This window comes from Ambystoma mexicanum, chromosome 9, assembly GCF_040938575.1.
Source record: "Ambystoma mexicanum isolate Mex_15411 chromosome 9, UKY_AmexF1_1, whole genome shotgun sequence".
NCBI lineage: Eukaryota > Metazoa > Chordata > Amphibia > Caudata > Ambystomatidae > Ambystoma > Ambystoma mexicanum.
In genome coordinates this window covers 274,945,145-274,971,908 of record NC_090931.1, presented here as the reverse complement: position 1 = coordinate 274,971,908, position 26,764 = coordinate 274,945,145, and the positions used below count along the sequence as shown (strand labels likewise).

General features: G+C 46.5%; 1 protein-coding gene across 9 annotated transcripts in view; it reads right to left on the bottom strand.

The window, feature by feature from the left end:
- Positions 1-26,764, bottom strand: part of NF1 (neurofibromin 1) — a 3,279,657-nt gene that overhangs the window by 1,544,865 nt on the left and 1,708,028 nt on the right. For 7 of the 9 annotated variants that reach the window (XM_069614617.1, XM_069614618.1, XM_069614619.1 and 4 more), the window contains exon 30: positions 7,728-7,790. The exons of the other annotated variants lie outside the window; for them this stretch is intronic. In XM_069614617.1, coding sequence (XP_069470718.1) covers positions 7,728-7,790 — 63 coding nt within the window. The remainder of the gene's footprint in view (positions 1-7,727; positions 7,791-26,764) is intronic. 9 annotated transcript variants of the gene reach the window in all.

The following is a 26,764-nucleotide window of genomic DNA, read 5'->3' as shown; positions in this document are numbered from 1 at the left end:
CGAAAGGTCAGTCTAGCAGACCTCCAGCTCTGGAAGCCAAAATTCACAGATGCTGAGCTAACTGCATTGCCAAATTCAGTGGTGGCGCATGCCGAAAAAGCTGTTCGACAGCAGACAGAGGAAAACCTCAGCCCAGAGGAAGACGACCATATGGGCCTACACAATGGCAAGGGTGAGGACAGTGGGAACCGTACCCCGTAGCGCCATGGACTGCCACAAGCACTGGGACGACCTAATGGCGAGCATCCACACCCTCCTAGCCAGACACCAGAGAAGGAACACTGGTACAGGAGAAGGCACAGTGGAACCCGTTCAACTCACGCCCTGGGAGGAGACGGCCAGCTCCATCTGCCACAGGTAGGGCATTGAGGGGTCAGGTAGCGTGGAGGCTGGAGAAAGGGCCCACAGCGATGGCGGTAAGCACATTTGATACCATGTACATGTGAATAGTGTCCAAAAGCATGGGTCTCCCAGCAGAGATGCACAAAATGGGCTCAGGAATGCTCCAACACATGGCAGTCACAGCAAATGGCCTGTGAGCACACATGTGCCTGGGGAGGCCGGTAAACTTGGCAATGCACATGCACTGAAGTCAAACTGTGCATGCCAGCACATGGACACATGAGAAGCACCAATGGGCGCCAAGATAGTCCATGTTGGAAAGTGAAGTCCCACCGCACACACAACAAGCCACCTAGGCAGCTCAATAGGCAACGTGCACATTCATGTACACCCGAAGCAGGCACTACCACCACCTGGGAGTAACACCACACATTGGAGCAATACAACCCAGGCCAAGCACATGAAATGTGCATCTCTTGGACGAACACAATGGTGCGCGAGTGACCTGCAAGCCTGCAGACATATCTGCTTGATGACTAACAGCATGTAATTCTATTGCCAGCAGGAACACAATCCACTGACAGTGATGACGCTGGATCCTCTTCACTTCAGGGACATCTGCCTCCAACAATGCACAGGCAAGACCCCTCGTCAGCGGGAGCAAACCGCAGGGCAGGGACCAATTGGGGAGGGTGGGTTTTTGAGGAGGGGGATGCTATTCTGGTGAAGGTGGCTACACGTTTCACATTCTTACATAAACATATTTTCACTTGAAAACAACGCTAAGACATTCCTTATTGGGTACAAGTGTTTATTGTGAGAATTCACAAAGTTGTAAGGGAAGTACTATGAGATGGTGTTAGAATAAATGGTCTATCAGTTACTGGCCTCTACTCACTCAGTGCTCGCATGCACAGCACTCGAGCACTGCGTCGACCTCCTCAGGGGGTGGCATGTCCACATCCGGGGACAGTACAATGTTCTGCCGTATGCAGATATTGTGCAACACTGCACATGCAAGGACACTCGGTCCCACCTTATCAGGCCTATACAAAAAGGCTCCTCCAGAGCAGTTTAAACAGCACAAGCGTGCCTTCAAAAGGCCAAAGGTGAGCTTGACACACCGTAGTGCGTACATGTGCCCGATTGTATGTGACCTCATGCGGCATCTGGGGAATCCTCTGGGGAGTCATTAGCCACAGAAGCTGGGGGTAGCCAGAGTCACCTGCAAGGGTAAAGGACATAGGTGTCAATCATGATAATCTGTGGATGCTGTGAGAAACCCGAGGGTGTTCTCACAAGTAGTCGCTGGAGATCCATTGCTCAGGGCCATCGCTATTGGATCCCAACCCTGGGGGTGGACCACTGAGGGAGGATTACCTGGGCGGGGGTTCTTCAGGGACTGCAAGGAGGGCGCCCGAAGGCGAGACATGATATCCTCCTGTTCCTGGCCCCAATCCATCCTACCCACTCCTCGTCGTTTGTGGAATTTTGTCACTTGAATCCCATCCTACCCCTCGACCTTCCCTCACAAAAAGGGAAGATAAAATATCATGGACTGCTAGGCAGAACAAACCCTTTCATAACTCTTGACCCTGTCTTTCCTTCTTCGAAGACCCATTGTTCAATATCCGAGTGAGAGGAGGAAAAGTGTTAAGTACATGAGATCGGGTGAGGAGAAAGATCAATCACAACAGAGACAGGACCATGCTATTAATATCCACTCATCTGTTACCCATTTAGACCACAGGGAACACTATGAAGACCCATGTCTGTATAATAAATCCTCACAAGATGAAATACTCTTTCACAGGGGAAAGCTAGCTCATTAAATAAAAACAAGGCTAGAAGATGTTCCTACCTCTGTTGTCGGTCTCCAAATAATATTCTAGTAAATAGACTTAGCCATTAATCTAATTTGCGATCCCATTTCACTTTACAGCCCTCTCGCTCAGATTCCAGGGGGTATTTCCAAACCCATTCCATTTCCCCCTCCCCATTTCCAAAAAGTAGTGAGATGAGGCTAGTGTCAGTAAGGATTACCCATAGGAATAATATGGGTAAGGTAAGGGAAACCTACTATAGAAAGAATTCAAGTTGTCCCACTAATAGAGTTAGCCAGGGTCAGGCATGCAATGTAAGCATTCACACCTGACTGATCTTTCTGACACAGGTGTATGAGCCAGCAGGAGAACGAGTTGGGAGGAGAGCCAAGCAGTCTAAATTATGCAGAACCAGAGGGCCGAGACCGGGATGCCGAGACGCTGAGGATCTGCTGTGCAAAAGGGCAGAAGCGTGGCTAGGGAGCACATTCTCGAGGGAGCCAAGAAGAGTCCGTACACGGGAGCCAAGAAGCGTGCTGGTGACTCTCAGAACCTGTTTATGTGAATGCTTTTCCCCTGGGACGAGGGGAAGGTGGAGAGACCCTGACCTCCGAAAAAAGAGCCAGAGTGAAGCAGCAGCACAGGAGTCGGCCTAGGGAGTTTGAAAGTTGTGCCAAGCGGGTTGTGAATAGCGCGATACAAGGGAACGCCATAAATACGTATGAAAGCGGAATACATTTGAATGGGCGTTCAGTGAAGCCGACAGGAAACCTCAGACAAAGATACAAGTAACAGTGTAAGCACAAGATGCACGTGTGTGTTGAACTATGAAACCAAGATGAATGAGATCCAGAAGTCCACAGAGAAAGTGCAAGAGGAACGAAGGAAAGGACAGTATAAAAGAGGGTGCGAGTGACCCAAAAGGGACAGAAAGGCCATGGAAAAAGGTGCAAGTGGCTTGAAAGGAAAAATGGTGCAAAGCACCTGAAAAAAGAAAGAAGCAAGCGTAACTGCGCAAAGGCATGAGAGAAGCGTGCAAGAGGCACAAGCAAGATAAGGAAGAAAGGTCAGTGCAAGAGTGCACGGAAAAGGTCAAGGAACAGAAAAAAGCACCTGAAGTTAAAAAGTGCAAAAGAAAGTGAAAGTAACAAACCAAGAGAGGGTTAAAGGGTCAGAGTGGTCGCATTGGGGAAAAGTAAAGAGCCTAGAGTTTTCGAAAGCCTCTGATTCGAACACATAAAAGGATGGTATGCAGGAAAATATTGTACATGAGAAAAGGCACATCCTGACCAGCTGCTTTGTGTTTGGAAAGCTGGAAGAGGCCCTGCGCTTGGGGCATGGAACCCCCGAGGGGCCTATTCAAGAAACTGACTTGGTTTTACATTGAAAGCTGAAAGTGAACAAGTAGAAGCTTGGGGAAGGGAACCCAAAGGAACTCAAATGACACTGGAGGTGTTTGAACTCACTATAAAGGCCCTGTGGAGAAGGACGTACGAACAGCCCTGGCGAGTGAAGCCTGAAGCCAACTTTGGTTTCGCCATTTTTGTTGAACCACTATTTTTCCTTTCCAACAAACTTCCTATCACAATTTTAACAGCATGAGGGCAAGCATAGGTTTATAAGAGTAGTGATAAAAAATTATTATTAATTGTCAAGTAGACTATTAAATGAAGTATATGAGAGTTTTATTTTGGACTATTAGACAACAACGGACATTAGAAACATCAGTTAACGGATCCATCCTTTTATAGTTAGGGCCAGTCAGTCAGGCATTCCAACACCCCAGAAACTTAAGTAAATAAAAAAAAATAAAAGAAAACTCAAGTCTGTCTCTCTTCTCTTTATACCATGCCTGTCGATACACATTCTGTGCATGCATGTCACATGTTTCGATGCACAACACAACTGCACATTCCAGTCCTTGCATGTGGAGTCAACTACTCAGAGGGCGTGTGTAGTCTGTCATAGTACGTCTTATATGCTGATCATAGCCACCACTTGTTGCTTTCAATATGTTATTGACAGGACAGCATGCCATGGTGGGTGGTTAGGGCCAAGGCATTGCTCCCATGGATGATTCCTGATGGGAGTCTGGTTTACATGTGCAGGTTGTCTGTGTGGACACATTATGGATTCATGAACATTGTGACACAAATACATGCCATGTCAACTGCCAGTGCCATGCCCCTTAGTTGCAATTTAGCAGATTGTCATTCCATGTATGCCTGTGTCTTCACACCCTTTACATGACGGACACACCAGGAGCTCGATTGGAGTGGTGGGCCATGCACCTAATGGTTCGATACCCGGCTCAGGCCACACAAAAGGTGTCTGGGGTTGGGAAGGCTATTCAGAATTGCAAAGAGTCATTGGACTAACAACTATCCTTGTGTAAAATTGTACTTACTTTGATTGGAAGGTAATCTTGGTCATTGGTGATTTTGCCAACTATCCTCTTCACTCCTTTTCCCCGACTCTTGGGGCACCCACTGGACATGCTTTGTACACCCTCAGGTGGGCCAGCCCCCACACCCCCTCCGCTGCTAGCACATAGATGTTGTGAGATGTCTGATGTTGCATTGTGGTACTTGTAGACCAGTTTGTGTAGCTGGCCTGTTGGGGTCACGTGCCTTGGGCATTTACTGCTGTACCGTGAGTTATGTCCTACTCCTGTGGGTTACAGTCTATCATGTGCAGGCGGGTCCTGCATGTACGGGGCCTTCTCAGGGCATGCAATCTCCATGTGTTTAATCCCCAACCCCTTCATATTACATGTCACTTGTACTCTCTTGTTATTTGTACTTGTTGGCCTCTGTACCCCCTCCATGTATGCCTACAGCGTGCTGTTTTGCAGGATCATGGCATCATGGGTCGATCCTGGGAAGCAGGCACAGCAGTGTGTGATGGTGAAGTCTGCATCGCAGGTGACCTGGTGACATTGAGCGAGTGGAACTGTTTGCGATTCTGGTAGAACACCTCTGATGCCTGGGGTGTCAGCAACTCTACATGGGTACAGTCCAGGGCTGCTAGCACATTGGGCATGTGTGCCACGGCGTAAACTGTGCCTTTGTGGCATTCACCTGGTGGGTAGGGCGATATACCGTGACACATGGCGCAGGAGTACTTCCAGCAACTGACTGAGCACAATCAAGAATGTGGGCTGGGAGGTGCTATGCAGAGTGACCACAATGTGTTGCAATGTACCCGTCGCAAGGAAGTGCAGTACCGACACCAGCTTCACCCTATGGCTGTCCTGATGTTGATCCAGGAGGAAATTGGAAGCAGATAAGGGTCAGCAGCTCAGCGATTGCCTCCCTGTTGAGCCAGTACAGGGCAATTATCTGGCTGTCTGTGAGGATTCATGGTGAGGCCCTGAGCCGGGGTATGGGCACTCGCGTTGCATGGCACCTCCTCCTCACCATCTTCCTCATCTCCTCTGCTAATTGTTCCCTGTGTTGGTCCTCCAGCGCCTGCAGCTCAATATTTAGCTGGAGCAGCTGCATGTCTATGAGCGCAGACCCACCAGTGGCAGCATGGTGGTGTTGGGATGTGTGGTTGGGGGAGGTGTGGCCCTTCTGTACGCTTCATAGTGCATTGGGTGCACCTGGGTGCATTGTGTGCACCTGTGGCTTACTATGCATCACCTGCATGCATTTACCTCCTGCTTTCAGGTGGAAGTATCTCTGCCTTTCGTTTGTCTGTATTACCAGCAAACCAACAGCGGGATTAGTGCATCATCCAGTAGGCAAGAGCTTCCGCAGGGGAACCAGGAGCTACCAGAGATGCTCCTTTGAACTTTTTGTCCATTTCATATGAACCATTCAGTTTAAACGTGTATTAGATGTCTTCTAATTCTTCTCTATTAACATTCTCAAAGAATAAGTTAATGTCACATTTACGTATTTAGAAGACACCAGTTGACCTCTATTATGCTCGAAGCAGGAGCTAAATAGCTCCCAGCTCCTCTCAATTTCGAACACTGTCGGATATACCATTGCTGGACTTTCCAGCGCCAGAAATACCAGCAATGGTATTGCTGCACATTTGTGATTCAGCGGTACGGTCAATGTGGGAATAAACAGAATAACTGCCGCTTTTACCGTGTACAGGCATACTCGCAATGACCCCCTTTGCATCCTTTTAACTTTTTCAATAATGGCTTTTTTGTCCAGTGAGCCATGGCAATTCACTACTAAAGGGTAATGAGGCCAGGGCTGGAGGCAAGTGGGCCACAGTATTTTACCTTAACTCTTGCAAACAGACCAATGGCCTACTTTTTCATCTCAATTTCTAGATTTTGGTTCTTCCTCATTTACTCTATCACCTTTCTTCCCACTCCATCCTCAGCCCATTATCACCCACACTCTTGTCAAACACACACTCAAGTGGCATTTCTGACCTGCATGTGTGCAGTACAAGAAACTAATAAAATAAATCTCATAGAACCTCCGGAATGAAGGAAGGCACTGTTCATTGGACCATGTCTTTATGTAGAGTAAAATAAGACTATACAATGTTCATACAATGCACACAGCATACGTTTGATCTATTACTTGATTTTTCGTAGTGTGAGCATAGACAGAGAAACAATCGGACCACATCCTGTGAGTTGGTTATCTTACACTAACATTACTGGAATCCTCTCAACCCCATCAAATAAGTAAACTATTACATTTTGCAGTCGTTTGTCACAAACACTCAACCACCTAATGTTATGTTACTGCCCTTCTTATAGAAATTCAATATCTACAAAAGGCATATAATCGAAGAGATTTTTCACCTGGAGAGTGTTAGTTACATTTTGAGGAGCACAGAACGCAGGCTTTTACAAAACAAACATTAACTGTTGGCATGCACAAAGTGTTCAGATGTTTTCAAATCGTGCTCCACTTTCTATTAAGGACCAAGACCTGGCAACAAATCATTTATTTGGCAAAAAGAATTTGGTTAATCATCACAAAATGAGAACAGCTCTGGTTCTGATGTTTATCGAGACGTCCATTTGAAAGTCTTATTCTATCATAGAATTTACATAACAAGTTATTTAAAAATGAGCTACTTCGATGAATTCAAATATTAAAAAAGTACCTTCTTGAATAACTTGCATTAAAGGCCACAATATATTATGCTACATTTGGCTGCACAATAGGCAAAACGGGGTGAACATGAAAGAGGACCATTTTACAGATCACAGGGCTTACAGTTGTTTTCCTTTAAAGTATTAGTACAGATCCCAAACAATCTAGTAAACATACATCAGCATTGCCTAAAGGAAGATCCATTTCCATTGAAATAAGGAAAGGTAAAAGTTTGTCCAAAGACCAAGCAGAAAAGCTACAAAAGTGCCATTATTCTGAGTCAAAGACAGAATGTACAGAGTAAAATATATTTCCAGGGTGTTAATTGAAATGAAAGCTTTTTTTGTGCCAGAATTAGTAGAATGATTGAAAAGTGAGGATCTAGGATGCTTAAGTGAAGATGTTGGGATGCACAGCAAGAGGATCCCTCTAATTTGGTGTGTTGCTTTGAAAGAAATGGCTTATAAAAATTCTCCAAACTTACTGATTTTTTGTTTTCCTTTTTTTCTTTTATGGAAGCTTTTTTCAGTAGGGAGTGCAAAGTTGCCTACAGAACAGAGATGAGTACAAACAAGTCACAGCACCAACTACACACAGCAACAACAACACAATGTTGACTTGAACATTCAATTTACACATTAAAATGTAGCACACAAAACCAACAAAAAATGAAATATAGATTGGCTTGATAATGAGGTTTAGGATTTTTCTGTGAATTTCCATCTTTTCAGTTAAAAAAAAAACTTTCCATACACAAAGCAATCATGCAGTGTGAAGGTTGGTGGAGGGTGACATCATTGCTACTATTTCTGGCTACAAGAGAAAATAGCTTTTCAGAGTCAAGGCAAAAACAAAATCCCTTACAGGACAAACCTTCTAAATTTCATATTTTGGAACCCATAAATGCAATACAACCGCCCATTCCCCATTAGTACACAAATAATTTGTTCAAATTCATTCCTTTCAGGTATCTGATTGTATCTTCAATATGCCATATCTGAAACCAGACAAAATATGCCAGTTATTTTTAAATAATGAAAGGATCAAAATATGTAATGTTTCTCTTTGAGCGATAAAAATCCTTCAAGACAATATGGTTCAGTAAAAAGTTTGATCAAGTTTTTTGTTGGAATACACATTACAATTATTTCAGAAATCTACCATCTACCTGTTCCCACTGCATTAAATTAAGTTTGCGGTACCCACCCTTTTCATACAGAGTTCATTTCTAAGCTTTTTAACATTAGAAAACAATGTTGCCAGCAAGAAATAAACAAGTATCCATAAACTAAATCTACATTTTAAAAATGCATTAACAATTATGTTTACGAAAGGAGGGACCTGGTCAGAACAGAAGGACAGAAAAAAAGTTTACTTTTTGTTTTGTTTGGGCATTTATATAACGCTACGAACCCTCAGGTATCTGAGCGCTGCTTATTTCCCCACAGTGTGTGGTGCTCCTTTATCGACCTCGGAAGGATGAAAGGCTGAGTTTGGCCCTGCCGGGATTCGAACCTGTGTCAGCAGGCTCTGCACGATGTCAAAATGAGCGCTCTACTCGCTGTGCTATCTGACCAGCTTACTTGGCTAACTAAATTGAATACAAAAAGTACCTGAACTGTCATTTTCGTTACTGAGTCTTGGGAGGAAAGACAGGTGGTGGGTCGCCAGTTTCGGTTAATCAGCTAGGCCTTTCCCAGGTGCTACAATAGAGTGTTAGTCTGCATGTATGCATGTTTGTGTTTGAGAGAGAATGAGATTTTGTGACAAGGCATGGGACCATGTGTTTTGTTGGTGGGGAGGTGAGCCGCATTAACATCATGAAAGTGAAATAGTGACAATGCTTTTAGGTGCTGCTTCATGGGAGCGATTTACATAGACAATACCAACATATTGTGGAGACAACTTCTTGTAGAGCCAGAGGGGGATTTACCGTGGCAATAAAGAGCAACATTTTCGCTACAGCATCATGATAGTGATTTACAGTAACCATTACTAGCAAACATTGTGGTTAGTAGGTTAATGAAAGTGACCACAATGGCATATATCGAATGTGGCTGCAAATTTAGGAAAGTGATTTACAGTGACAATGCTGGCATATATCGTGGGTGCAGCAGCATGCAAGTAACTTGTAATGCAATACTGACATATGCTATGGACAGAGGCATGATGACAACTTTGAAAAATGCTAGTGTACTATTGGTGGCATGGCATTTACTGGATTCTTCGTGAGAAGAGGTTAATGCCTCGCCACTAAAAATATTTCCCTGCCACCAGTGACCTTGAATAGTTTACGTTAGTGTCCCCTAAGAAGCTACCAGCCTCTCGTAATAAGTTGCTACTGCGTCATTTGATAACCCACGGATAAATAAAATAAGTTATATTATTTGTAATGTGATTTAGTACCCACCAATCGTCCATTAGAAAGGAAAACATGAATTGACAGTTTAAACAAAGAGGTTTTACTTAAAAATAAATTAGTCTTGTATTTCAAAAGCCGGTCAAGTCATCCTCCTTCCAGTTTTTTTAATAATTTAACCGTCAAATATGTAGGTTTAATTTAATTCCGTGCGTTGTGTTTTTACAGAAGGACAAGCTGAACATTAAGTGATCTTCTGTGCCTATTTAAGTTTTTGCATTTTGAACTTTGGTATGTGGCAACAATTCAACTAGAAAAGTAATAGAACTTTTGTGTGTTTGATATACAGAGAATAAAGTGACAGTTAAGGTACTTCATGTATTTTCGTTCAATAGCATCACAAAACATTTCAATATCCTTAGTTTTTCCTCAACATTTCTGATCGTTACACCATTATGCTAGTACATGGTGGAACTTCTATACATCTGCCTAAATTAGTCTTGGACGGGATATGACAATTCTGTATTTTAAAACAAATTAGAAGCCATTAATAAAAGATGGGCCCGTTCACAAAGGGGGAGACATGAACAAGAACTGTGCATTACTACTAGCCGTAGGCTCTATACAGTTCTAATATATCGTCACAGATGGCTGTAAGGAAGGCATGGTAACAACAGTAAAACAGACACCAGTGACCACAGTTCAAGGGTGTTTATTGAACTTCAAAAAGGGTTTGAAAAACACCCAGCAATCCTAAATCTACAGATGGGAGCAAGCTACAACCAAATATTAACGCAGTGCTAGTGGTGGCTTGTCAAAATAAAAGGAGCCTATACTAATAAACCTATTGCCAATCCTTACCTCTAAATACAAATATTGTGGGAAATAGTTTCCACAAAATAATATGTCGAGACGTTCATGCCGTTGGCCTCCCTTCCCCACGTTTTCAGCACAGGACAAGGCGGTTCACTCGAGCGTAGCACAGTCTCTGGCTTCTTTAGCATGAGGATACAGTTCAATCATTAGCATCAGGAGCTTCTGTGCTCAAATCTCTCTGCTTCTCAAAGTCGCTTCTTTCAGAGAGCCTGATGCAACCAAATAAACAACAAGTCCTTTTCCTCTTTAGATTTTCCCAAGTATTCAATTTAGGTGATTCAATATCCACCCCAGATCCCGCTTAGCCGGGCTCAGATCCCTTTAGAACAAGGTTTGTCAATTTGGATCCGGGCTCAAATCCCTTTAATACAATTAGTCTCCCTCAGACACGCTCAGACCAATGTCAATTTTACATCATGTGTCTAAGACTTTCAAATGTGCACAGGGATTGGCTTGACCAGTGGCAGGACCACTTTGATTTCACAATTCTCTTTAACGTTCACAATTTTTCAGTTGCATTCCTACCAGACTTTCGAATGAGCACCCACTTGGCGCCAGACCACTGTTTATGGTATTGTATCTTAGCTTCAAAGTTCAATTTAATCTTCTGCTTTTTAAATTATATTTGTGCCGCTTCCCACATACGGTTCATACACTGTAATCTTCAATCTTCTTTATACAATGTTGCCGTAAGCAACCTTGGGTTCAACACAGACCGGTTTGGTATCAGTCTCCCAAACTCACTGGCTGTGCTAACTTCAATGGTGCTGCTTTGTTGAAGGGGTCAAAGACAGTACCACAGCCGCAAACTATTCTCCCCGCCTTGACTATCGACGTGGGAGAGTCCTGGGCACCTCGGACACACAATGCAGGATTCGTCAGCTATCATTTAATTTCTCGAAGGTTCATGAAAGTTGCGGTCTTTCGGTGGAAGGTCAAGGGCACTTCCCAATGTGCAATCCTCTTCGGTCTTGCAGTCTTTCGCCTTGTATTAACTGCCATCTTGGAACTGCTGCTTCCTCATGTGCTTTGCCTTATAAGATTGTGCTTTCGTGCTCCGCCTTTTATCAGTTTGTGGAAGGATCATGGAAGTCAGGTGTGTGTAATGGCCAGTAATAGCCTGACCCTGCCTGACCATTGTATTTGGACATGTCAGGTATACAGCTCGGTTGTTAGTCTGTATTTTCCCACAGTGAGCTGTCCGTGAGAAAGTGTTTGTGCTTTAAAGGGGGGTGGAGGGGGTCAGGTGGGTTGAGTTCCCAAGTATCCTAGCTAGGATGGGGTAAAGGTGTTACAGGGAGGGGGATAGAGCGTCTCGCCCTCCAGTGTCCCACTTCCATTCATCGAAGACCCCTCATACATGTGATCCTCCCGCACTGGTCCACCCCCAGGAACTGGATCCAAAACCAAGGGCCGTGTCCTGGCCACCTGGTTGACAGATCCTGGGGACTAGCGGGCGAGACACCTTCGGATTTCTCACATGGCACAGAAATCACTCCCGGGCTCAGAGGCGGTTCAAGGGTTAATTGAAATTCTTGTGGGCCCTAGGGCCATCTCTCACGTCTCGCGATGCACCTCCACTCAGGCGTTTCAGACCCCAGGTTAGTAGACACAGAAGATCGACCCCTACTGTCTATTTCGATCTTTTGCTACTGGCGAGGTCCTAAAGGCAGAATTCCATCTCTCACTACTCCCTCAAGAGCGTACTAACTTTCCCCTACACTATCCAGTGGTTAGGGTTCTACCAGGATTAGGGATCATCCCATCCAAATACATGGTTGAATTCTGGCCCTCCTGCTATTCTTACTCTCATCTCTCCCTCTCCTACTCCTACTCTTTCCTCTTGCCCAGTCCACACCTCAAATCAATCTCCTGTCACTTCAATTTTCTCATTCAGCCTAGTTCTTACCTCCACTCTTTGATGCCATTCTACTTCCCTCTTCTCCACACGCCTACTCCTACTCTACTCCCCCTACAATACTGCTAGTATCACTACTCCACACTACTGCTCCAACCACCACTCCTCCACACTGATACCGCTGATCCTACCACCCCTACATACTGCTACCGCTGCTCCTACCACCCAGCTGCACTTCTGATGCTCCTACTAACGCGCCACCCTGCTCCTGCTCCTACCCCTCCGCCACACTACCAATCCACCCCCTAAATCACAAACTCACCCCCACCTTCCCGCAGGAGCATGTACTTCAGTTACTCCCTACACTTGCATTTTCTACATGCTCGCCACTGTAAGGGTGTAGAAGGAGACGTCGGACACACAAGTAGCATGATTGTTGGCATAAACCTTGATTTAGTCAAAATAAAGGAGCAGACCTATCTCTCACTAACTAAGACGGGTTTCGCTGCCTCAACTAAGGAACTAAGGATTTGGTTAGAATGTCAAGGTAACTGAAAAGAGTCCACTGATGTGTGTCAAAATGCCTACTTTTGTCTCTCACACTTCTAATAGGTAGTGGATCATCTTGGTACAGAGGAATGGCTCCCTTCTTCTGGACAATAGACTGTAGATCCAATTGCAGGTGGGACCTGCGCCTGAGAGAATGACACCCTTGCCCAGGTCTCGGTTCCTTTTTTCACAAAAATACAAAACAAGCTTCCATCTTATGCTGCTGTAATGTTCTCAGTTCCAACTCAAACATCATTCCTTATTGACCATAGTTTTGTTCACTATTGGGTATCTGGTTCTTAATTCTTTCACCATGCCTGGGGAATGACACCCTTCCACAGGATTTCTTCAGCTTGACTTCATGGTACACAACACCAGGGGATATGGCTTCCTTCCCCTGGTTTCTCTTCTCTGGTACTTTACCACAGTTCACGAAGGATATGGGGAATGCCTCCCTCCCATGGGCCCTACTGTCATGATCCCTACCCCCGGGCATCTGGACCAAGCCCATCAGCCCCGGGAGCAGGCATCCAGACATTTATTAAAACCTCAGCAGCCCTGGCTAGGGGCTATCTGGGTTCAGTCTTGGCGCCTTAGGCGTAAGGCTCATAGTCATTACTTACCTCAGGCAGACCATGCTGCAAATGAATCCAAGCCAACGTGAAGCCTGGAGGGGACTATTTTACTACAGGGACTATTTTTTACTCGGGTGTGGTTCTAGAGACTTCTTACCTGGGACTACTTTTGAGGCTATTTAAACCACGCCCGACCAGCAACACACGCTTCGCGTTATTCTGCATTCTGCAGCGTAACGCTCACCGTGCCTGCAAGCCAGCATCCAGTCTTCCGCCACGCCCGCCTCGAATCCGGAGCTCCTAGAAAAAGGGGAAAGAATGAGAAAAGGTTAGATCACGGACATTATTTCAGTTCCTTATCTGATTCAGGATCTAGCACGACTCCGAGCCTGAAAGGACATTACTTCAGCATGCATCGCATCGCCAGCAGCAGCGTCGCGTTTTACTCACCAGTCCACAGCATCTTTCGTCTCGGCGCTGACTCCATCATTTTCTTCGGCGAACTACAGTAGCTGGGGGAAAACAAAAGGAATAACAAGGTGAGCCTAGAGAGCCGACAAATACAATCACTTTTACCACCAGACTTAACTGATTTGCCACCGGAGGCATTACCCTTCAATATGCCACATCTTCTTATGCCGCATCTATAAAGGGAGAGAAAACAACAAGTTAAACTCACGCAACTTTTACCGGACAGTGTTGGGTAATACAGACTCTTAGCTGAATGCCATCAGCAGCCTCCAGACAATATTTTTAGCTGCAATTCAACAAGGGAATGCAAGAGTGAACATTGGACATATTGAACTCTTTGAACTTTATAAAACCCAGAGTCAATATTCCTCTGGAACTCTTCCAGTACCTCAAACCAGTGAAGTAACTGGTATCTACGCGCCCCTGCATGCCACGCAGGATGGAGAGCTCATCATTTAAAAACATAAGGTGAGGATACTAATTGGGAATATCGGCGGTGACTAGTGGGGAGAACGAGAACAGTGGGGAGGGACCATCACTAAAATCCACAGGGATAAATCCCTTTCTCCACTTGCAGGAGAATACTTCTATGGGTCAAGCAGACGAGATTAGGTGGGCCAGTCCAGACTGTCATCTCTGAACTACGCATCACGTTGGTGGAGACCGCAGCTGTCCGGGTCCGATCGACGCCCCTGTGGGAACCAGGTGAGCGTAACACCTACTCCGACTCTTTCTTATTTTGGGTGCGGGTGCCAGACCTGTGCTGGCATAACTAGTTTACTTCCTTGCCAGGCACAGCGACGAGGAAGAAGGATTGTGATGCTCTTTGTATGTGGCTACGGGTCCAAGACCCCTGTTGGCAGACCTCGTCCACTTCCTTGCTAGATACTGAACCACTCTCCGCTTCACATTTCATTGGAGATGGTACCTGTCAGGATAGTAAGCCAGGTCTTTGTGTCTCAGATTACTGAAGTTCATTTTTAAATTTATGTATGGGTCCACAACCCTCGTTTCCAGGCTTCTTTTGCCTTCCTTTCTTCTGCCAAGAGCCTTTGTACCTTTTGGGTCTCTGTCAGGTCATGTTCCCCGGTTCCAAGCACTTCTGTGGCTCTGCTTGGCTTCTTGCGCTCTCTTTGGCGGCTCTGCAGCGTTTGTTGCTGGGAAGGCAGCAAGCCTCTCCACGATCGTGTGGTCTGACGGCTCAGTCAGAGTTCTGCTCCTCCAGCTTTCTGGGCTGCCAGGATACTGAAGACCGTTTAAGGGACACCTCTTCTCCCATTCTCGTGTCCTGGTCAGCAGCTTCCTGTATGCTCTATGCTGGACATCCTCCAAGCTGGCGGATCCTCCCGGGAGAGTCTGACTCCTTTCTTGGTTTTCCCCCTTCTATTTTGTACTGGCCTTGGCCAATAGAAATTCGTGCAATACTGGAGTACTCAGTTTTCCAATGAGTGCTCTTCATTCCTCTGCACCGCCCCAGTATTTCTCGGAGAGATCTCTCGAAAGTGGACCGGCCTCATCTTCGGCTCAGTACTGGGACTACTAAGTACATGAAACATGTACATGGGATGGGAAGGTAAAGGAGGGTTAGATGAGGGGGACTGATGGGAAATATACTGCGTTCACCCAGAATAGTCGTCCCAAGTCCCATAGGTGGGTCCCTCCCCACGAGAGTCCCCTGGTGCTGGTACTCAGCGGGAGTATATCGGGTAGTGGCCTCCCCTCTCTGGCATCTTGGGAAGGGGCTCTCCCTCAGGGAGGAATGATGATATCCAGGAATTCATCACATACCCTTCCCCTAATGCCGCTGGTTTCCTCATCTTATAAAGGAAAACAGGACAGCAAGTCCAACTTTCCTTGTTCCTTTCCTGTGTTCAACACTAAAACAGAAGGGTTGAAGATCAAGGAACCAGTGCATTATCCTTGGGTTAGTGTCCTTTCTAAGACCGAGTCATGCAAGGGGTAAGTGGTCCGTGTAAAGTCTAAATTTCCTACTATATTTTAAGTATACTACGTCCCACTTTATCGCTAAAGTTTATAATTCAATGGTGGTGTAATTTTGCTCTTGGGATAGTTTTTGGCTGATGTAAAGTACCAGATGCTCCAACCCATCACATCCCATCACATCCTTGTGATTGAACCGCCCCTATCCCTACTTCAGAAGCATCGGTTTAGAGCAAAAACTCCTTATTAAAGTTAGGGACTTTTAAGACGGGCTCGCATGATAGGATGGACTTGAGGGTATCAAAACAGGCCCGATCTTTTCGACATCGTAATTCCTGAGGTTGGGCATTCTTTAACTTATCGGTTAAACAGGAGGTGATGGAGTAATTAGGGATGAACCTCCTGTAATAACCGGTGAGTCCTAAGAAGTCCATGGGATCACTTAGTTTTGGGAATTGGTGTTTCTTAAACGGCCCATACTTTTTCTATGGCTGCACAAGTCTTTTTCCCACAAAGAAACCTAGGTACTTAACTGCTGATTGCTTTAAGTGGCATTTCTTGGGGTTAGCGGTTAGGCCAGGTAATTTTAGGGGTTGGGTAATCTGATACAGATGGTACATGTGTTCTTCCCAGGTTTTGCTATGGATAACAGTCATCCAGATGAGCGCTGCAAAAACTGGAATAGTTATGCAAAATCTGGTCCATTAATATCTGGAAAGTGGTACGAGCACCCAGGAGCCCGAATGGAAGGACTTTAAAGTGAAATTGTCCACTAAGGGATGGAAGAGGCTGTTTATCCTCATCTTCCGGCTTCAATGGCTACTGTCAATAGCCCTTGGTAAGATGAATAGTGGAGAGGTAGATGGCCATGCCCAATTGATCAACGAGATTGTCAATCCGAGGCATCGGATAATTGTCGAACTGAGACATGGCATTGAGTTTTCTAAAGTCTATTCTATGCAAAACAAACCTCCACGATTGATTGGGTTTTGTCACCAGGACTAATGCTGAGTACCACAGACTTTGTGATGGCTTGATAATGTCCGCTATAGCATTTCCTGTACGTCTTACAGGACTATTTATTTCCAGACCTCTGGGATCCGGTAGGATTTGAGATTAATGACTTGCCTAGGGGGGGAGCGAGAGGGGAAGAGTGCGTATATGATGAAAAATCTCCTTCACTCTCCCAGGTTCACAGTTAAAGACATCAGTGAACTGATCCTAAAGCTCTTGGATGTCTTGTTGTTGGGAAGGTCTGCCGGTAATAAATGGGACCCTTCAGTCTCTTTGGACAAAAGACTGGCCATTACCACAAAGCAGGATTCCGATGGGTCCTCTTTCCATTCCTTTAAGAGGCTCACATGGTATATCTGAGTCTTAAGTCCATCTGTTTGGGAGACACAATAGTTACAAGGGTTGGTCTGTTCCAACACCTTATATGGTCCATGCCAGCAAGACATAATTTTATGTTCAGATGTAGGAGTAGTAGGACCTTCTGTCCAACAGAAAAGATTTGAGTGACATTTCTCTCGTCATATTGGGCGTTTTGATGTTCTTGGGCATTGCTTAAATGAGAGTAGATTATCTCTCGGACTACGGTCATATATTCGTTAATACGTTGTGTGGTTTGAGACAATGGTAAGGTAGCCTCCTCACTCTCTTTCCAGGTCTCCCTCAAACATTTCTACGACAAATCTTTATGGATGTGATCCCAGGAGTTCAAAGGGTGAAAACAGAGGGAAGCTTAGGGAGCATTCCAGAAGGCAAATAAGGCCAAAGGGACCATCATATCCCAATTCTTTCCATCAGCCACTACTAACTTTCTAACAACGTTTTGGAGTGTTGTATTAAAGCATTAAACCAGGCAGTCAGTCTGAGCATAGTATACGAAGGTGCTCAAAGTTTATTTTTTAAAACTTTATTAATTTTCACATTCAATCAAACACTAATTAACTGACCCCCAAACTCCCCCCCCCCATCCAACCCTCTTCCCTCCCACCAAAACTCATCTTGCGGAAACACACGCTCTGATCCCCAGCGCAAATCATATATCCGGGAAAAGTCAATGCATTCAGACACAAATAGTAATCCCCCGTTTCACCCAGTTGTGTTAGTCCAAGGTCTGTGGTCGACATCTCCTCCGGTTCTTGAAAGTCCATCCTGCCCCACTCCCGAGCAAGAAGATCCAGCCTCCATGTCTGCCAGATATCACCGGAATGGAGGCCAATAGTCAAACGGGCGACTTGTGGTTGGCATGCCCGCGGAATATTTGGATTCCCTCAGCTCACACATTTTCATGCAGTCTAGCCAGGAATTATAGGTCAGAGGGCTTCCATTTCCCCATTTCCTGGCTACCAGATGCCTGGCAACACCCACTGCCATACCCAGCAACCACCTCTCAGTACAGGGACCCCCCCCTCCAATTAGGGCCAATAGCCATACCTCTGGTGCAAACTCCCGTTGTGTGGATAGCATTACTCACTGCATCTTCAATCTTCCTCCAAAACCCTCTAATTTGCAGGCATCCCCAAGCTACATGGAAAAATTTGGCAGGCTCTCCGCCACATTTCCTACAATTCGGGGAACATTCTGTGTAAATTCTACTCAATTTCATCGGTGCATAATAGGCCTGATGCAAAAATTTGAAGTGAGTTAGTCTAAATCGGGTATTTAGGGATATTTTCTGAGTTTGGCTACAAATAAGCTTCCATTGTGCATCACTTAGGTCGTAGCCCAAGGAGTCTGCCCAGGCACTCTTGTAGGTCGTTCTCCTCACTTGCATTACTCTCTGGATCTCTTTATTAATGGAAGATATCAATTTACTGGCGATCTGAGGTTTGATAACGAGGCTCTGTACCGATTTAGGAGTGGGAGCCCTCGGGAAGTCCGGCCACCTAGTTTTAATACCCCTCTTATTATATAGCACAGGAACAGGGTCACCGCATTGCGCTCGCCTCTTTCGCGCAGTTCTTCCCATTTTATAAACCTCCCCTCCCGTGTCACATCTCCCAATATTTGCACCACCAGTTTGCGGAAGTGATCCTTAAATACTTTTTTGTGTGTAAGTGGAATACCTATGACATTATAAATGGACCAGTCAGGATGGAAGAGGGCTGTTGCATTGGATAATTGGCTCACCCGCTCCCAGGCTTTAAAGGACACATTCACTGGCTGTACCTCTCCCCTCGGGACCACCTCCCTATTGCCCCACAACATTCCCATTAGACTGTTCGGGAAAGAGACCGCTTTTGCTGCCATTTCGTGAGTGAAAGTCGAGCTCTATTAGTCCCAGCCCGCTATATACTGCACCTGCGCTGCCAGGAAGTACCAATACATGTCCGGCACCTCAGACCTCCATGCTCATATGCCAGCGTCAGAGTGTCATAAGCAATGCGAGGTTGTTTACCAGCCAACACCAATCTGGACATCATTGTCCTTACACGGGACCAATGAGGGGCAGGGGGGCAAATCGGGACGTTATTGAAGACATAACAGCTTAGGTAGAATGACCATCTTCCCTAAGGCCAGTCGTGCTGCCTGCGAAAGGGGGAGGAGGTTCCATGACTCAACCTTCTGCTCTAGTGCCTCAAATACTTCAATATAGTTGTCCCTGTACAATGTCTTGACCTCGGTGGAGACCACGATGCCCAGATACCTCAATCCCCCCGGACACCATCAAAAGTCATTACCCACAGCAGTCTGCTGTATCCCTGGCATCAGGGGCAGAACTTCAGATTTATTCCAATTGATATTCAGACCCGATCGCTCCCCAAATCTGAGCACTTCCTGCACTAACAGAGCTAAATTCTGCTTGGGGTGCGCTTGACATACAAAAGGATATCATCCGCATAGAGCGAGATTACTGCTCGATGCGTATTTACACAAATGCCTCGGTGGGAATGCAGCTCCCGAATGTGGCAAGCCAGAGGTTCCATGGCCAGAGCAAATAAAATAGGCGAAAACGGGCACCCCTGCCATGTACCCCGAGTAGGATAAAGAAACTCAGAGGCCACTCCACTCGCATACACAGCTGCGCGCGGGGCAGAATAAAGCAGCTTAACCCAGTTTATATAAGTGAGACCAAACCTCGGGTGCTTCAACACCTTGAAGAGGAAAGGCCACTCCACCGAGTCAAATGACTTTACAGTGTCAAGCGCTACCAGCGCTACTGGGACCTCGGGGTTAACATTATGCATCAGCGTAAATAAGCGCCTTAGGTTATACTGGGTGGACCGCACTGGGATAAAACCCGCCTGGTCCGGAAGCACCAGAGCCGGCATTGTTATAGGTCAAAGGATCTAATACAAAGTATCGAAATGCAATAGGGTCGAGTAAAAAGGACTGAAAACAAAAAGGTCGATTTTTTTGGGGGGTTCCCCCCCCATTCCCCCCACCCCGCCCCCCCGAAACCCCTGTTTTTGTAACGTGAGCCAATCAGCTGCCCATAATAATTATATAACTCTTTATTTATCCCACGTTAATCTTTGATAGTCTGCCCATCCACACCCACTATCTCAGCTATGGGGAAATATTGCCTCTCCTTTCTGATGGCCCATGCCAGTGTTCTACTCGGGCAATCCCCCTCCCCATATCTCATTGCCGTAATAGCGTCTACCAGATATTTTTCTTCTCTCACTGCTAGTTGTCGATACTCTTCCCTGCACGCCTTCAGTTCGTCTTGTATTCTTGAGTCATCAGAGACGCTCTCTTTACTTTCTAACTCCCCAATAACCCCCTCCAACCTCCTTGTGGACCCTTTCAATGCCTTTAGTATCCCGCCTTCTCTAGATATGCAACACCCTCTAATGTAAACTTGAAATGCCTCCCAAATTGTGCTTTGGCTGGCCCCTGATCCCACATTGGCTTGGAAATATGTTTGGATATCTTGTTCTATTCTAGCATGAAAGGCCACATCCTCCAGAGACGCAGCTCGAAACCGCCACCGAGGCTGAGAAAGGGGGTCTGCTATACCATTAATGTGGACCAGAACAGGGGAGTGATCCGAGAGGGTACGCTGAAGTATCCTAGCTCCCTCCGCACACCTGGCAATAGCAGCAGAGGCCATAATATAATCAATCCTGGAGGAGCTGCAGTGAACCCCGGAGAAAAAGGTGACCTCCCTAGCAGTAGAATGCTCCTCTCGCCATAGATCATGAAGGTCATGATATGCAGCTATTGTAGCCCAAGCCCTAGCTGCCTGCGGAAGCGCCTGGTGTTGTGAGGCCGATATGTCCATATCTAGTGAAATAGCTGAGTTGAAATCGCCCGTCCAGAGTACTTCGTAGCCCGGGAATTTATGAATGTGCCTAGCACATTGGTGGAAAAAAAAATCGGGGCTGTCTACATTAGGGGCGTATACATTTATAATTAAAATTTTAGCCCCTCCAATTTCTCCCACCAGCAGTATATACCGGCCTTCCTCGTCTTTAATCTGTCCAGGTGGAACTGTAGAGTCCCATGAATGTATATCGCCACCCCTCTAGCATGTGAAGAATAGGATGAGCAATACCTATGCACGCCCCAGCCTGCTAGCCTGGGAAGGTGCGCGTCATCAGCCAAGTGTTTTTCTTGCATGCAGAGGATGTTGACCTTGTGATACCTACTGTAATTAGCTATGAGGCGAGATTTCTTTTGGTTCGTAAAGGTATTGTACAAAAATGTCGCCCTCATTTGTGCGTCCGCGTAGTAACTGCGACTTTGGAGTCGCACAAAATGAGGGTGACATTTACTGCGCCCAAGCAGAGCGGGGGTTGCGGGGGTGTCCCTCCACTCTACCTGGGCACAGTAACAGGGGTCGGGGGGTGTCCCCCGCTTACCATTTTGGAAAGCGGGGGACACGTAAGAAAAAAAAAAAAGGAAAAAACAAGCACCCTGCAGCCTCAACTCTAACCCACGTTAGTGGGAAGAGCCGACGTTGCAGGGATCGCAGGGGGCGGGCGGCACACTTCTGTGTGTGCCGCCCTAAAGGTGAGTGGAGTGGGGGGGTTGGGAGGGGTAATGTAGGCCGGGGAAGGAAGCAGGCAGTGATCCATGTGATCACTGCGCCGCGCCGTAACTGGTGTCTTCATTTTCTGCCGTCGCAGTTACGGGGGCGAAGTGATCACATAGATCCGTTCGTAAATCCCCTCACATTCCATGTCATACTGTCAGCTGCCTGTCCTGCCCATCACTCATCTAAAAACAGCCAGCAAGTGCACAAGATTCCAGCCCCCATTAACCCACCATCCACGTTAAGTACGGTATTGAGGGACTCGGACCCACTACCTCTAGTACCAGTGTCAGAGCATGTGCGAGACAAAACATCAACAACCTTAACACCATTCCCGATAACTAAACACCTCCCCTCCCCTCCCCTCCTGTCCCTCCCCCTCCCCTGCCCACTCCCACCCATGGCAGTAACCAAAACCAACCAGCTCTCTGCCCGCCCCCTGTACCAATACCCCTACACCAACCATAGTGGAAGAACAATAACCTCAACTAAACAACCGCAGTCCCTGCGGTGACCGGGGCCACTGAGGGCAGCTCCAGCGCTCCATCAGGCCACGGCTGATTCAATAGCCTTGTCGTCCCCCCTCACCCGCAACAACCCATGTGACAGGAACAATAGTATTGCCCCAATCTTCCAACACTCCCCCTCCATAGACCTCAGCACTAGTTCAGCAGGGCCTCCGGGGTAAACCCCCCGGCTCCGGAAGATTCCTGGTGAATTGCTCCGCTGCCTCCGGTGCCCTGAAGAAAACCACAGCCCCATTATGCTGCACCCAGAGTTTAGCTGGATACATCATAGAATATATTGCTCCTTTGCTCCAAAGAATACTTTTATCCGCTTGAAAGGTTTTCCTTTTATCTTGAATTGCCGGCCTAAAGTCAGGGAAGAGACGTATAGTGCAACCTTCCCATTTTAAGTCTTTCTTCTCCCTGGAGGCTCTCAAGATAACATCTCTATCCCAGTAGCAGAAAATCCTTGCAATGATGGGGCGTTCCAGAGCGCCTGACGGTGGTCTAGGGGCCAGGGAGCGGTGCGCTCGTTCGACCATGAACATATTAGATAGCGGCGGACTATCCAGGACATCAACCAGGAGTTTCTCAACAAACTTCTCCATATTATCTATGTTGGTCGATTCCGGAACCCCAATAATCCGCACATTTTTGCTCCTCGATCGCCCATCTAAGTCTTCATTCTTCGCAGCAACTTTCTTTACCAGTTTCTGGAGGGACGTAACCTTGCGCTGCAGCGAGGTGACATTGTCCTCTGTGGTTCCTATCCTCTGCTCTGCCTCCTCCATGCGCCCACACAATTTTTCTATTTGGACTGCCGAGACATCGAATTTATAAGAGAGGGCGTCTATTTTAGCCCCTAGCGTGTCCGTACTCCCTTTCAATGCCAGCAGCGTCTGGTTCAGGGCCGCAATGTCCACCTGTTCCGCCGTTGGATTCTGCGAGGTGGTCGCCTGGAACTGTCCCTGAACCGAGCGGGCAAATTGCTCCATCCTTGCCTGCCTCTTCTGGTTACCCATAGAGTCAAAATGAGGAAATTAAGACTGGCCCAGTATTCTACCCAAATGAGGCTGGCGGTTATATGGACCCTAAGCTGGACCTTCGGTCGCACCAGTGGAATGGCAGCGCAGTAACATAGGCCCCCAGAGCTTACCCCCTTGCTTGAGTTCTAGCAAACGGGAGCCTAAATTGAACGTCAGTACGGGCCCACCATCAGATGTTCCGATAAGCAGGCCTGCCCGACCCGGGCAAACTAGTGCCAGCTCAGCAAAGAGGTGAGATCACTAGCCCGCCAAGCAGCGCCGCTCTCAAAGTCGGCTAGAGCAGCAATTCATTCCCAATGGACCTAGGGAGCAGAATCCGGAGCCCAGCACATGGTTTTAATCAGCCAACCAACATTGCTTGAATGCTCACTGCAGCACTGGCCCACCTCCTGTACTTGATGGCGTCAGCTTCTGAATTGCCCTAATTGAAGTGCTCTGAGGCAGCTTTGGACCCCCCTATAATTGAAACTCAGGTACCAAGCAGTTACAGTGCCCTGGCGCGCACCATGCATTTATTCCAACAGCTTATTAGCAGGGTGGTAGTTGTCATTCCAGGAACAGCAAATGCACATCAGAATGGGGAGTCTGGTAGAGAAGAATCTTTCAAACGCTCAACTCCCGGCATGTATATGCAAACCTCATCCTTGACACAGGATAGACGCCAAGAGCTGTGCAGTTCATAACAGGCCAGTCCCACTTAGCCCCTTTCAGTGGAGTCCAACTCTAGTACTTAGAAGAGTTTGGGAAATAGTGTCTTCTCAAGAATTCCTTGAGCAATCTTCTCCTTGGTTTATACATAAGCAGGTTTGCCATTATTCTGGAGAAAGATATTAATGTCCTCCCTATAGTCTGGTTCTACCACCCCAGCCATTATATCCAGCCTAAGATTCCAAGCGAGGCCCGATTGGAAGTCCAATCAGATGTATGTACCCTTAGCGGCTGCCAAGACTAGGTCAGTGGGAACAAGTTGTATTTCTCCAGGTTCTATAGTTGTAACGCAACTGCCGGAGAGCTCGAACCCTATAGATTATGTAGTGGAGACAGATGGGTTAGAGGCTTGGCCACGTACCATGGTGAATTTTACGGTTCCTAGGTTTGTGTCATGCATTTGCCAGAAAGCTTCCGCTTTTGCGAGCTAGTGAGCCGTGTTTGCATATGTGTCAAGAAGGGGTGGGTGGGGCAGCACTGCATAGTTCCAGTCCACATCCTATGTGCTAGAAAGACTACTTCTGGAACAGATGTGAAACCAGTAATGGTCCCTGATTGGAAAACTACTGGCTGTTTGAATGGTGCAGATCCTTACCATTTGTGGTCTTGAACTTACTTCTAGCTCAAATCTCGGATGAAAAGCGGACCACTGCAGTTAATCTTCAGATCTACGTTGGAGCCAAGAATCCCTCGAAGAAGAGCACCCTGTTGAAGATCTGAAGACGACTCCTAAAAAGGACCAGCATCCCTTCTTGCGTCCGGCCTGGTGAAGCCCTACTCCTTTGCCTGGTATCCAAAGATCCTGAGCATTGCTTCAGCCCTTCAGAGAATTGGGAACTGTCCCTGGACCGCCCAGTGGACCGACAAGCTGTCTCATGGGCTATCCCATCAGAAGTGGCACCATTCTGCGTTTGAGTCTGGGACTTTGGTGGGTGCCAGCTTGTGCCACAAGTTGCCTTTTCCCCAAACTTCAGGTTCCCACTTTGAACGGAACCTGCCCTGCAGCAGCTGCTGTGACCACAATTGGTAGGAGGCATGTTGTTGCATACAAACTATGACTGTTGCTGGAACCCCTCCATCATGTGAAGTGTTCTAACGAGACCTGCATTGTTGGATTCTACAATTCTTCTCTGAAAAGGGTTGCATCTGGCATTTCCATTCAAACGGAAGAATCCTCGAACCTGCATCTCCTGGGCACCTCTCACTGGAACAAACGTCAGAAAAGAGCCCCCCAGCCACTCCCAGACGATTCACAAAGGTATCTGGGAAAATCAGAGTCAGTGGGGGAAGCAAGCAGTGTGCCTGTTCCCATCTGTCCTCCATAGAATAACTATTTGTATAACCGTCTAAACTGAATTATTGTGTGGAATCACTGCGGGCCTCTAACCCCACTCACACTATCCCGAGATTAAGGCTTGACTGCTTGCCATTGCTACCTTGATTGGGTTTTGGCTAACCTCTCAGAGTCCACTGTTCACTATAACTAGGGTGGCCTCCCATATCTGTTCACCCGGCCAGATTCTAGAAATCCATCGTAACACTCGGCAGCTTCGAAGGGGCCCTCTTGTCTGCCAAGTAGGGAGACCACCTCCCCATTTGGGTTCGCTCTCCCCCTCGCATCAGACAAGAGGGTCCGGTGTGCATCTGCATCAATGTTGCAGCTTCCCTTCTGCTTAAGGGATCTCTCTCTCTCGCTCCCTCTCTGCAGCCAATCACGGTAGCATTCTGCCAGTTCCTCAGTTTGCCTCCCTGTGTTGGTGCGCTGATCTTTTTTCTTGTTCAGGTGCTGTGTCTCAAAAAACAATATAAAGACAATGTAAAGTATCCAATATGGGAAACAAGGCTTTTAGATAACAGTGGTCTGCAGAGAAACATGCTGGCAAAAGGGGTCAAGATTTGGGGCCCTCTCAACTGCCACTGTCCACCTGCGTGGCAGAACTTGCTCTGGATCTCTCCCTGCTAGGCTTCCCATCTTAGTCAGAGAAGTTCCCATCCCTGCTTGACAAGATCAGATAACTGCCCATGTCACAATATGGGGAGGTGTGGGGTATCTGCAGCAGTTCTGTTACATTATTTTATGGAGTTCAATTAGGCAGGATTTAGAAGCAAACTGAATTATTGTAAGAATGAATGAGTACTTGGAATTAGTTTGTTTTTAGATTATAAACTGGCTAACTCTTAAACTATGGGAGAACATGAAAACCCAATGGCTGTGAAATGTCAGACGGTTAGCATTTTATACCATTTTGTGGCAAAGGGTAGGATGAAAAAAACATGACAGTAGTAACAATCTGCAGATGTGGCCAGTGATATTCCAAAATAAGAACAGTCTATGTGAGAGAAAATCATCTGGATGGTTGCTGAGAGTGTTGTTCATACAGCACATAGGTACAAATTAGGGGTACTCTTGTCTACAGCCAATAAATGAGGATACAAAACACTTGACTAATGGTGGCAAAATCATTACATGCTGTATATTTGTTAAAACTAATAAACATGATGTTCTTCGTGAGCTAACATTGCTCACAGGTTGCAGATTCTTATGGAAAGTGTGGGTCTGGTCTTTAAAATATGCCTACAGAGGGAAAAGAAAATGCTTTCAGCATCTCATCTACAAGATATGAATTAATCAAAAAGAGCAAC